Raw genomic sequence first — 12,542 nt, 5'->3', positions numbered from 1 at the left:
CCAGCAGGGACTGCTCTCAACTGACTACAAAGTCTCCCAGCAATGAAGCACCTTCAGAATGCCACCAACATCTCACAACAAAAAAAAACAGAAAACCAAGGAAAATACTCAAGGCAAATTTGCATAGAACCATGAAGAGCAGACGGGTTGGAAAGCACCCAGCTCAGCCCATGCCCCGTATCCCATCCCCACCTGGCGTGAGGTCCATGCTGGCCTTCTCATTGCAGCCCTGCAGCGAGTCCAGGGTGCGGGTGACCTGGCTGGCGAAGTCCTCCCCGCCGTTCATGCACTCGCGCTGGAGGTGGTGCCGCAGGTCCGTGATGTCGTACTCATAGCCGTCCAAGATGGGGGTCTCACGGATGCTGAGCGTCCCGCTGGAGTTGTGGCCCTGCACGCGGGCGTTGCGCAGGCTCTCCCGCCCGTGGCCCCCGATCAGCACCGAGGGGATGTAGTGGATCTCGTTGGCCGCCTCAGCACTGGCACTCTTCTGGGGCTGTGGCACCCGGCGCCGCTTGCACCATCGCCGACGGGTGTAGAGGATCATCACCAGGCAGAGGATGGAGAGCAGCAGAGCGATCATCCCCCCCTGAAGGCAGAAACAAGAGCAGGGCTCAGCCAGGGACCAGTGCCAGGCACCCCCCGAGGATGCAAATGCCCCGGGGATCCTCCAGTGTGGCCAAAAGCAAAGGCAATGGTGAAAAGAGCCTGGTCAGGCCGATAAGAGGATGCTGGCACATGGAGTCCTCAGCACTGGCCGAGCACTCCCAGCTGAAGCCTGCCTGAAGCTGGACCCGCTTTGAAGTCACCACTGAGGCATGAAAAAGCAGCATTTAAAGCAGAGCATGTTTTGTTTCACTCTCCCGCAACACGTCTTTGAAAGCAGAGATCAGATTTATTCCAGGCAAACACTCCTACGGCCAACTTTTTCTGACCCATTTCCACCCGGCTTCAGCGCTGTCACTCTCAATCTTGGGAGATTTTCCCAGGGTATCCTGGAGAAATCGCAGCACAGATTAAAGGAGATCAAGGCTCGGGACAGCCGGATGACTGAAGCGTTGTGTGGGGAACGCCCAGGGGGAAGAGACTGAAAAAGCTCTTGCGCAGCATGGGCAGACACAGAAACTGCACCAAGCCCCACCACCTCACCACCGTCCCCAAGGTCACCCCCTGCAGAGACATCATCACTGCACACAGGTAGAGGCAGTAAGAGAAAAGCCCAAGCTGAACTCTATGCCCCATCTTCCAATAATACTGTTAATAATATTACTAATATTAGTAATAGCATGCGGAGCCAGCTAAGAGCTCCGTGTACATCCGTGCCTCTGGTCCCCCTTCTCTTTTCTGTGCAACAGGTGATCTTGATAAAATAAAATAATAGTAATAATCTGCTCCATTAGGATAAAGCATCACGGGAATTATTGAATGAGAAGCAGGAGAGGCAGCTGGAAAAGAAGCTTTAATGGCCATTATGGTTTAACTCTCTCTCATTCCCAGGACAATGGAGCTGCAGTACACCATCCCAGGCTCCTTCAAAACTCCTTTTTTAAGAAAAAAAAAACAAAAAAAAAGCTCCAGTGATTAAGCAGACAAGCAGTCCAGCAGAGGAGGAGGGCTGGCTGGCTCATGGCATCTCTCCAGCCAGGAGCCTGCAGCTGGGAGGATGGGAAATCTCCCACCGGGGCTGAAAACTGTCACTGGATTTGTGACCGGACATGCGTATACTGTGGATTTTAGTGGTAAAGTGAGGGCTCAATTCTGTATCATGTTCAAATCCCTCTGAGCTCCTCTGATTCATAAATAAGTGGAGCTAGCCCCATCCTCACCAGACACGGCCACCCATGTCACGGCTCTTGGGAGAAGGGTCCAGGTGCATAAGGGGTCACAAGCAGGTGGAAACAACACCAGGGCATTTCTGGCTTTCCTTGGCTGCCCTCTGTAGGCACATTAAATCTCCCAAACACCAGAGAGCTCTGCCATGCACCTATGTTGATAAACAAGGGAGACCAAGCTGGAGCTCAAGTCAGGCTGACAAACATGTGTTTAGGACTGCTGATTTGGCTCTCAGAAATGACCTGTTATTCAACTGAAACTGAATTTCTTCTACCCTGATAGCCTGAGACCTCAAACTACCCCTGAAGAAAAGATGCATGTGGTCACTTGAGATATCAAGATGTTTCTAAAAGAGGATAAAATCCAGTGCTCGAGTCCCCTCCAAACACTGCTCATGGGAGGGTGTCAGGGCACCACCTCAGACACCCTATTCCCCTTCATGGGAGCACAGAAATCTCATTCTACCTTCATTCCCCCCACCCAGCACTCATGACACCTGCAAAGGAGCTCTGCTCTGGACGGGTGCAGGAGAGCTTCTCTCATGGTCCGCATGTGGTCTGCTGCCACGATGGATACAGCCCCTTGCTCACACTTCCTTTTCTTGGCAACCGCACAGGAAAGAAAGAAAATCAGCCTTGAAAACTCCACGTGATTCTGACTCCTGGCACAAACGCCAAACTCCATTTGTCAGGGTGTAAGGATGCTGCCAGGGCAGAGCTGAGAGTGATGGAGAAAAAGGGGGAGAGGGAGGATTCGATGTGTATGTACATATTTTGGTATGACAGCAATGAGTTGCAGACATCCTTTTCATCAGCTCTATAATGAGCTTTGTTTCAGGCATTCCTATCTCAGGATTCAATCTTGGGATTCAGTGGTAGCCACAAAGACCAAGACCGCAGTGGCAGACTGGGGCCAGCCTCTCCTGGAGTGACACACCCTCTTCAGAGGCAGATGGGAAAGGATAATAATAAAATAAGGTAACAGTGCAAAATGTTTTTGGGGTTGGCATTGCCAGTGATTACTTTTTTTTCTTGAGACTAATCAAGCACAAATGATGGAGGAGAAACCTGGCCTGGGGCTGCAATCTGGAAGAGCTATTGACGCTCTCATTAGGGTAGGCACCATTAAACAGCCAGTTTGCAGCCTGGGCAACACATTGTCTCCAGCTAATTATCTTCCAGCAGCACAAAAATTGTTGGATTCTTCAAACTTTTTCCAACATAACAAAAAACCCCAACCAACAAACCACAGACCCACCTGCGACATGCAGGTCTCTGCCTTGCCCTCCTTTCTCTACTGCAAAAAACCTCATCCCCACGTATCTGGGGGGAGGATGAGACCTGTGCAGTCTCCATACATGGGATGCTCCTGTTTATTGCACGCTGTGAAACCACATCCACAGGGCTGCAGCACTGATAAAAGTGGCAGTGACAGTGCCCAGTGGCACCGTGACACCCGCCGTGCGCCAGAGCAGCACACACCGGGCATCATCCACCAGGCAAAGGGCTCCTGACAAAGTCAATGTGAATTAACCCTGGGTTAAGGTGGTTGAGACCTTCAAAGCCCTGAGGCACCCAGGAATAAAGGCACTCTTGCAAACATATTTGTAAAGCAACGCAAATTAAGGGAGAGGTTTAAAACAGCCCAATGTTAAAGCACCCTGAATGCAGTATGGTTTAGAGAGGTGTCCAGGGCATCTTAACCAGCCTTCAAATGTGGGCTCAGTTCCCAGTCCTAGGTCAGCTGGACCCAGATGGGGAAATATACGGAAACATATGGCCCCTATATTTTCTGCAGGCTTCTGGACACCTAAAGAGGGGCTGCCTTCCCATCACATACCATGACAGAGATGTGGAGGATCCTCAGTTCCTCCTCTGCCGACTCGGTCTGGGGCTCATCTGTGGGGTCGAAGCCGGGCAGGCTGGGGGCCCCGTCTTGGTGGTGGATGTGGAAGAGCAGCGTGCCATTCTCCAGCCACTGCTGCCGCCAGCGCACCAGTGGGATGTCATCCGTATTGCCCGAGATCTCTGCAAAAGCGAAGCTGGTCACACAGGAAATGTGGAGGAGAGGGGTGGTGGGGGACATTCACCTCTTCCCCCCAAATGGGTGAAGGGATTAAGAGACACACACAGCAGGCTCCCTCCAGTCACCTCCTGCCAGCACCATTACTGCCCTATACAACCCACAGCCTGAAGGGTCAAAGTGGAGTAAAACCAAATTTCTAGGTAAAATCCAGATGTGGATTGGCAGCTGCATGGGAAAGAAAGAAAATCACCTTTGAAAACTCCATGTGATCCTGACTCCTGGCACAAAAGCCAACCTCTGCCAGGGTGTAAAGAAGCTGCCAGAGTGCAGACAAGAGCGATGGAGAAAAAGGGGGAGGTGGAGAATTCAATCTGTATTTACACATTTTGGTAAGAGAGCAAAAAGACAGATGTAGTGCAGTGATAAAGCACTTACTGACAGCATCTCGGGGCCAGAGCTGGGGAGCCCAGCAGCATCCTTCCATCCCTAATTTGGATGGGTTTCACCCACATGCTTTGTGTTAAACACAACACAAGCCATAGAGAGCAGAGGATATAGGCTTCTCAGTGACACTCACAGGATCATTGGGACCATGTTGCAAGTTACTGCAGACAGAAAATATTTCCCATCCTTTGTGAATGGAGAAACATACATTGGCTGCAATTGTACCTGCAGCTCTGGCTGCAATCAGGGTGCATTTTTTTTCCATCTTCAACCATATTTTACAGCTTGCCACATAGGACTCAGCCCTGAGATCTGCAGATGTACCTGCACCTCATGCCCAAATACTCTGACTTCCCCTAAATACCTTTAACTTCAGGGTTTGGGGGCAGTGGCACAGATCTGGGTGTCCTGGTTGCAGCTGGGATAGAGTTAATTTTCTTCCTGGTAGCTGGTGCAGTGCTGTGTTTTGGCTTCAATCGGAGAACAACGCTGATAACACACTGATGTTGCTCAGTAGCGCTTACCCTGATCAAGGACTTTCAGCCTCTCTTGCTCTGTCAGTGAGGAGGGGCACAGGAAGCCCTGAGGAAGCAGAGACAGGACACCTGACCCAGACTAGCCGAGGGGGTATTCCATACCACAGCACATCATACTCGGTATATAAACTGGGGGCAGTTACCCAGAAGGTTCAGATCACTGCTCAGGTCGAGCTAGGTATCAGTAGCGAGTGGTGAGCAACTGTATTGTTATCATTTGTGTTTATTGGGGTTTTTTCCTTTCTCCTTTTGGTTTTATATTCTCTCCCCTTGTTATTTTGCTTATTATTACTAGGAGTAGTAGCAGTAATAGTTTTGTATTATACTTAAGCTATTAAACTGTTCTTATCTCAACCTGTGGGGTTACAGTCTTTTGATTCTCATCCCTATTCCACCCAAGGAGGGGGGAAGAAGGGGGTGAGTGAGTGGCTGCATGGTACTGTTACAGGCTAGGTTTAAACCATGACACTGGGCTGAGGAGTGACAGCAGCAGAGGACACCCAAGCAGGAGGAACAGCTAAGGACATGAACACGACCCATGCCACAGGACACTAAATGCCAAACCAAACCAAATTCATTTGGCTGACTCCAAAATTTAGGGACTTCCTACAGCAAAGGGTCTTAGCAAAAGGGAGGAGACAACAGCACATCCCTAGGAGAGATGGGCACCGTGTTAACCACCACTGCCATCTGAGACCAGATCACCTTGATCACCATCTCAGACCACTTAGATCTCAGCCATCAGCTTGAGCCTTGCATTGTAAGTTAGTTATTTTTTCCTGAAAATATAAGCTTCAATTGCATACGTTGGAATGATGTTTAAAAATGTGATGAGCTTCCCAGCAAGACACACCTTTCCCTCCTGTCTCTGCCCTGTGAGAATGGTCCAGCTAGACCAGTCTGCTCCATCCCATTTGTAGCCATTCATTTTGATGGGAAAGAGCCTGTCTTGCTTTGTAAATTGTCATCTTTATTTTGCTTGTTTCATGCTGCCTTCAAATGAAAACTGGAGTTCAATTACAGTACCGAAAAACAACATTTTAAATTTACTGTTAATTAATTTCATTAGGCTGCCTTAAGTGAGCTAGCTACCGGGGAGGGGGGAGGAAATCTGCATCAGGAACCAGGTTCATCCTCCCAAACTGATTTGATTAATCAAAAGAAACATTAGCCGCAGTGAGTGAATTGGCAGATTGTTTCTGCTCAGCATGGGCCACATTTCTGGTGTCAGTCAGTGCGCTTTGAGTGTCCCAAGCAGGGAGATGCTGAGCTCTCCTTTATGCCGCTGGGAAGCAAAACTGAGAGGAGTTAAAGCAGCTAGGAAGCCAGAAGCACTTTTGAAATTCCCTCTAACCGCTGAGCTATGTGTTTAGGAACACAGATCCCCTTTGAAAACCTGGTCCTGGGAGCCGGGAGGGTTTGAAAAAGCAGATCTCCTCCTCTCCCACCTGGTTTTTATTCATGGGCTGAAAGGCGAAAACAAGCTTTCCCGATTCCCCAACTTCCCACAGCTTCCCAACTTCAAATGAACTAGCTCAAATGTAAGAAAATATTCTTCCCTCACCTGCCTGCTAACATGAAATTAGGAGTAATTAAGGCAAGAGCTTTTATGCACAACAGGAACTCAACGTACTGACATTTGGAAAAATGTAAATACCAGCATTTGCTCTATTGTAAAGAGTGAAAATAATAGATATTAAGTATATGACATTGTGACATTTAGAAAGCTACTGTTAAAGATGTTTTCCCTTGATCTGACATATCATTGAAAAAGCAGCACCCTTCAGCTCATTAATATTTGAGGAGGACTCCTTGATGGAAGTTATTTAAATGATTAATAGATTATAGTAAATTTAAGCCTTAAAATAGGTTGTCATAATTTCAAATTTATTTTAACAGGCTTATTTTAAAAAAGAAAAATGTATGAAAAAAAAGAGAAGAAATTCTTGTTTCAAAAGAGCATAATCCAGCCACAGAGCCTGAGCACGTTACCCTCTCCCACCAGACATCACGACATGACCCTGCAGCTGCATCGCACACAAGTCTGAAGTGCTAGAAACAGAGGAAAACACCCCAGAAATCAACTGCCATCACCCCAAACCAGCACGCTGTGACCCCTTCATCACACAGCAGGAAACACTGCTCCACCATCCCTGCTCCTGCAAACACTTTTGAGGCAGTGCCTTCATGAGGGAGCTTCATCCTTGGACATGTTTCTCTTCTCCTCTCAGGTCTTAGCAATATGGCTAACTGCCCTTACCACATCCATTTCTGCTTGAAAAAATTATACATATAAATGCTTTACTGGGTCTGTGAATTTCTCCTGGATTTTGGTTCAAGCAAGACCAAAACAAAAAGAAGACCAAGAGCAAGCTTTCTCCCTAACAGCATCTGTTTGCTCTCTATTCTCCCAGTCCAATGCACTCCACTTTTATCTTCCTCTTGCTGTCCAAGCAAACATCTCATCATCTGGTGGGAGGTGCTACAGTAACCCATGTAGCCAGCTGGGGCCATTTATTTGGATGCACAGAGACTCAGCTCTACCATCGACTGCAAGTGCCAACCCTGCTGGCCAGGTCATACCACAGAGCCAGGAGATTCGGGAGGAGGTGGGAGAGGATGTGGGAAAGCTCCCCCCAACTCCCTCCCCCCAGGAAAAGGCAGGAGGGGAGAGGATAATTTCAAGTTCAAAGTTTGAAAGATATTGATGATAGGCCTGGTCCCTGCATGGCTTTCATTAAGGGCTTGAATATGAAGGCATTAGCACTAGTATTAACTGCTTGCACCTCTGTTAAAAAATAGCCTACCTGAGTCAGGGGTTAATAACAGTAAGAGACCACTAATTAGGCTGTGCTGCATTCACCTGGTATCAAACGTGGCCCAGGTCCTTCATATCTACAGGAGCAGTAGCCTCACAAGACCCAGCCTGATGCTTTCAACATAACAGCTGCGGCTGCTACCCTCCCAGACCATCTGCAAGGGAAGGGAGCAGGGAAGAAAGGGTTGTAGAGGGGCAAACTAAAGAGAGGACAAAAAGTCCAGTTGAAGTTGCTGGAGGTGAGTGGATTAATACCTTCTTCATTATTGATCATCCCAAATAACCTCATTTCTCTAGGAACAACCAACCCACCCAAAGCCAAGACAGTCCTTTTGGAGGAAACACCTCTGCATATCCCAGTTTTAGAAGAGAGCAGCTCTGGCACAGCCCAGTTCTGTGCCTGACTTGGTGCAATGTTGAAACTGTGGCCCCCGAGCCCAGCACTGATATGGACCGGTTCTATCCTCATCTTCCCGCTGAGACCCAACATTGTGGCACACAAAGACAGAAACTCTCCTTAAAACTGCACACCAGCATTCGATGGAAAAAAAAAAAAAAAAGGCAAAACAATTTTCCTTTCCATTTGGAAGTGTTTTGCACTAATAGATGCCTCTGATTAGTCAAATGAATTCTGCGATAATGCCAGTCTCTGCAGACCCATGTCATGCAGCAGATTTTGACTCGGACTTGTATTTCCTCATTAACACTCAAACCTGCATTATTTTCCATCCAGAACCTGACTGTGTTCTTATTTAAGTTCCCCATTAGCTAAGGCTTTTGCTCTGTGTTTAAACCTTGCACATTCTTTAAAGGGCTGTAACTCAGCTAAAGGAAGCGCTAGCCTTGCACTCCTCCAAGGATGTCCAGTGTCTGAAGTAACCCTGGACACCTTCCCACCATGAGCCACTCGCACTCTCTGTCGGGGCCTCGGGCTTTGACTCGTATAAATTCAGATGTCAAAACTCATATCCTGATATTTAACTCGTTTTTATTTCCAAGGTTTTAGTGATGCATCTTTCATGGGATAATATTCATGATTTTATGAGCCCTTATAAAAAAATATCACATTCATCACTGACATACTTTATTTGCATTCTTTTCCCTATCTCCAGTCTCAGGTAGAAAAAACAGTTCATTCTGTAGGTCATTTTGCCTTTTCAAGATAATCCCCCTTTTCCAAAATGGCAAACACAAATGGTACTAAATCTACTAGGAACCTGCTCCATGGAAGAGAGCACCTTTGGCAAAATCTCCATAGACATGAGAGAACCTAAAGGCTCAAAGAAAAGGCATCCACTGCATCTGCATCCACTCTCTGGCTAGGTCAGAGAGGACCATCCCAACATGACTGCCTGTGGGGTTGGTACACATGAAGCCATTAGCTGTCATAGTGAGGCTGACAGCTAACCAGGTTTCTCCTTGGAACACAGGGTGCCTTTGCTTTTGGGAAGGTTGTCAAGGAGTTACATTTCAAAGCTGTTGCCACGCTGTAGCCTTGAACTGGGATTTTTGTCCTGAATATGCCACAGCCCTAATTTGTCCATCCCCTTCTTTAAAAGGAAACCTTCCATCACTCTGGGAGTGACACTGTGTCACGTAGCTGTGTCGAGAGTGAAGGACACTGATTCATCATTAATGAGTCTGAGTTGACCAAGTTTGCTCTGCAGCTGCTGACCTTACAACACGACATACCCCTGCTATTCCCTGTGGACCCAAGGGCAAGCTCAATCACACCTGTATGACATTCTCTCCACAGTTATTTTTCCACCACATTTGTCAATTTTGACCCAAATCTGGGGAAAAGGAAAAAAAAAAGGTAGACTGGGACATTCGCTGATGTTTAGTTTTCACTCCTAGTTTGCTAGTTCGGTCCCATCTTCTGTAACCATGTACTGTAGAGGGGATGGGGGAAGACAGACAAATTCACCTTCTAGACCAACACTCAGGAGACACGGTCATGTGAAAAAGAAAAACCAAAGCCCCACACCATGACAGTTAACAAAAGCAAATTTAAGAGATTGTGTGGCAACAACCTACAAATAAATAAAACCCAGAAAGGATCACATCCGGAGTTGATATCCCAACCTGTAATGCTATCACTTCACCTCTTCCAGAGGGAAACCCAGATCTCTACAGAAAGAGCCCAAATGATGGAGAAGCTCTGAATCAGCCATGGAAAACTACTGTGCTGGCTAAATCACCTCCCAGCAAACCAGTGAGATGGAGGACATGAACCCCTCATCCCAGATGGTGCTCACCTCTGAGCAGCAGAGGAGGCCACCTGCAGAACTCCACCAAAACAGCTACCACTCAGAAAGGGTGAACAACTGGGGAAGCAAAACCTAGCAGAGGAGACCCCAATCTCTTAAAAAAGCTCTTGTGGATCATGAAAATTACAGACCAGAAAATTCTACTCCTGTCCTGGACAGTTTGTTAGAGGAACTGGTAGGTGCATGGGTCACTCAGCACTCTAAGCCAGCAGATAAGGATGATCCAGTTTGACGGATTCATTACAAAGAGTTCTTGTCAAAATCCACCCACAAAGTTTCCCAAAGTGCTGAAGTGGGGTTGCGATAAGAGGGAACGTCCTCCTGAAGCCCACCAGGTGGGAAACTAGCAAGAGGTTAGTTTTCACAATGAAAGGAGGTTACCAAGAAGCCCCACGGAGATCTTTGTCAGGACCTTGACTGCTCAGAAACGCTCTAGAAAAGGAGGCGAATGACAAAGTTGGTCACCAATGCTAAATTTAGTCTCCTCAAAGCTAAAGCTGTGAAGTGCTGGAGGAAAGTGGGCAAGGAAGTGGGCAGGTGAAATTCAACTTGGTGAAAGCAAGCTGATGTCGAGTCCTACAAGCAGTATTCAGGTCAGCCATCTCGTTACAGAGAAGGCAAAGTTTGGAAGGCTCGCAGGAGGGGTACAAGGAAGATGAAACACCACAAATGGCTTTATGGAGAGGAGAAGCCAACTGCATTAGGACTCCTCAGCAAGGAAAACAACTGAACATGGACATGATAAAATCCTATAAAATCATGAAGCCAGTGGAGCAGTGGGAAAGGCAATGATTATTCATTGTTTCTTGCTTTGCAAGAATTAGGTGTGTGAAAACTAAAATAAATAAATAAATAAATAAATAAAGGCTCTGCTTCATCCACCATAAAGTATGAAAGCACTGAGAAACAAACCAAACTCGGGAGACAAAGCCAGTAGCAGCTATTGAGCCAGACAGCCCAGAAGTAAATGCCAGCTAAAGAAATCCCTGCAGCACAGACCTTCTCTGTAGGGAAAGGGCCATGCTATATATGCTGTGTTTTTAACATTTTTCCCCAATTATCAACAACTTGTCACGGCTGGAGATGCTAAGGGACCACAAAACTGCTTCCCCCAACACTGCTCAGTCTCTTGGGGATGGAAGGTGGCTACAAAGCCAGCTAGGTGCTATCCAGGCCACCCTTGAAGGATGCATTCCACATCCACATGTCCCTTCAGGAACAGCCGAGACCTTCTGTTCCTCCAGGCACAGCCTTGCTGGGGGAAAGAGACCCCAAGGCAGCTCCCTTCCATTGAGATAGCCTCTCAACACCCAGGCAGCAACTCCCCCTCTCCAAACCCCAGCCCTCCATGCCATCAGACCCTACAGACCCAAGACACCTGCCAAGATTACCTTCAGCTTTCCAAGCCAGCCAGCAATTTTCACAGGAAGGCAAAGCACTATTTATATCCATCATGGGCTGGCAGGGAAGGTAATGGCCAGCCACTCCAGCCCATCTGCCAGGCACTTAGCAAGACATTGGAGCATATCGTACAGGCGAGGTCAGGCAGCGGCAGTGGTGGGACAGGAGGGGGAGGAGAGGGGGATGCATTACAGTGATGACATGGACTTCACTTCAAGGGTAAACTTCAGCCTGCTCCTGCAGACTAATTTGTTTAAGTGCCTGTTGTGCCAAGGCCAAGAGGTCAGGCAAATTAGACATTATTTTGGCACAGGAAATGAGTGCAACCGCTCTTTCCTCATCTCCTAGGGGAAGAGGCAGGACCTTTTGGTCTTCTGGGACATGGGATGGATCAGGTGGCCCTCCCAGGAAGTGAAACAGGACCAAAATAAACCTGTCCACTCTCCTGCTACCAGCGGGGCCAAAACTTCCTTCTTCCGCCTTCTAAGAGGTGGTCCTCCTCCCACTTCTGCAGGGACTGATGCTGGCCTTGGTAGCAGGATGACTCCCAGCTAGTGGCCCCATACTGGAACACAGAAGGCAGGCGTGGGGTGCTGACTGCAGCCTAATGTCATAAAGTCTTCAGTGCTTAGGTCTTACCTGGTTTCAAGTCCCATGTTCAAGTTTGTGGAACGGCTTTGAAAGATAACAGGAAGAAGTGTGGGAAAAAAAAATACAACGAAGGAAAGAAAAAAAGTAGGAGGGGAAAAAAGTCAACTGTGCATCTTGAATTTATCACTCTTGAAGGAAGAGCTTGTCAAGAGGGCCAGAGACCAGCCAGTACGTAGTGATCAATGGGAGGGCTTTTGGGTCTAGTCAAGCTTGTTTCAGATTTACAGGAACTGAATAGAGGTATAAATCTGTCACTGCCTGGCAAAAATGGAGGTAATTAAATCTGCAGGTGTATATAATTGTCATATTGATGATCTATATAAATCAATGGAGCCAGCAGAGGCACAAAGCACCACTTTGAGCATGGAGCCTTCCTGAAAGGAGCTGTTTGCCCACCTGCCTGATCAGGGGACACCAATCTCACCTGCTCGAACCTGCCCATCACCACAACCACCATGTCCCTCTCCTCCATGAGTAATCTTCTCCAGATTGCCCCCATGGGCAGCAAAAGCAGTAAGCCCCCCACCACATTCAATGGATGCAATTACCTGTGGCCTTATCCTGGCT

The 12,542-nt window shown here is 47.7% G+C and overlaps 1 protein-coding gene across 3 annotated transcripts in view; it reads right to left on the bottom strand.

The window, feature by feature from the left end:
- The window catches only part of ASTN1 (astrotactin 1), a 53,073-nt gene that overhangs the window by 28,157 nt on the left and 12,374 nt on the right, over positions 1–12,542 (bottom strand). For all 3 annotated transcript variants that reach the window (XM_057427049.1, XM_057427051.1, XM_057427048.1), the window contains exons 2-3: positions 3,670–3,857; positions 193–586 (exon numbers count right to left, since the gene is read on the bottom strand). In XM_057427049.1, the coding sequence (XP_057283032.1) occupies positions 193–586; positions 3,670–3,857 (582 nt within the window). The remainder of the gene's footprint in view (positions 1–192; positions 587–3,669; positions 3,858–12,542) is intronic.

Source organism: Pezoporus wallicus, unplaced genomic scaffold, assembly GCF_028554395.1.
Source record: "Pezoporus wallicus isolate ANWC-B61680 ecotype Strahan unplaced genomic scaffold, APGP_CSIRO_Pwel_v1 scaffold_7107, whole genome shotgun sequence".
In the NCBI taxonomy this organism is placed as follows: Eukaryota; Metazoa; Chordata; class Aves; order Psittaciformes; family Psittacidae; genus Pezoporus; species Pezoporus wallicus.
Note: the sequence above shows the minus strand (reverse complement) of the source record. Positions and strands in the feature narration are given on the sequence as shown.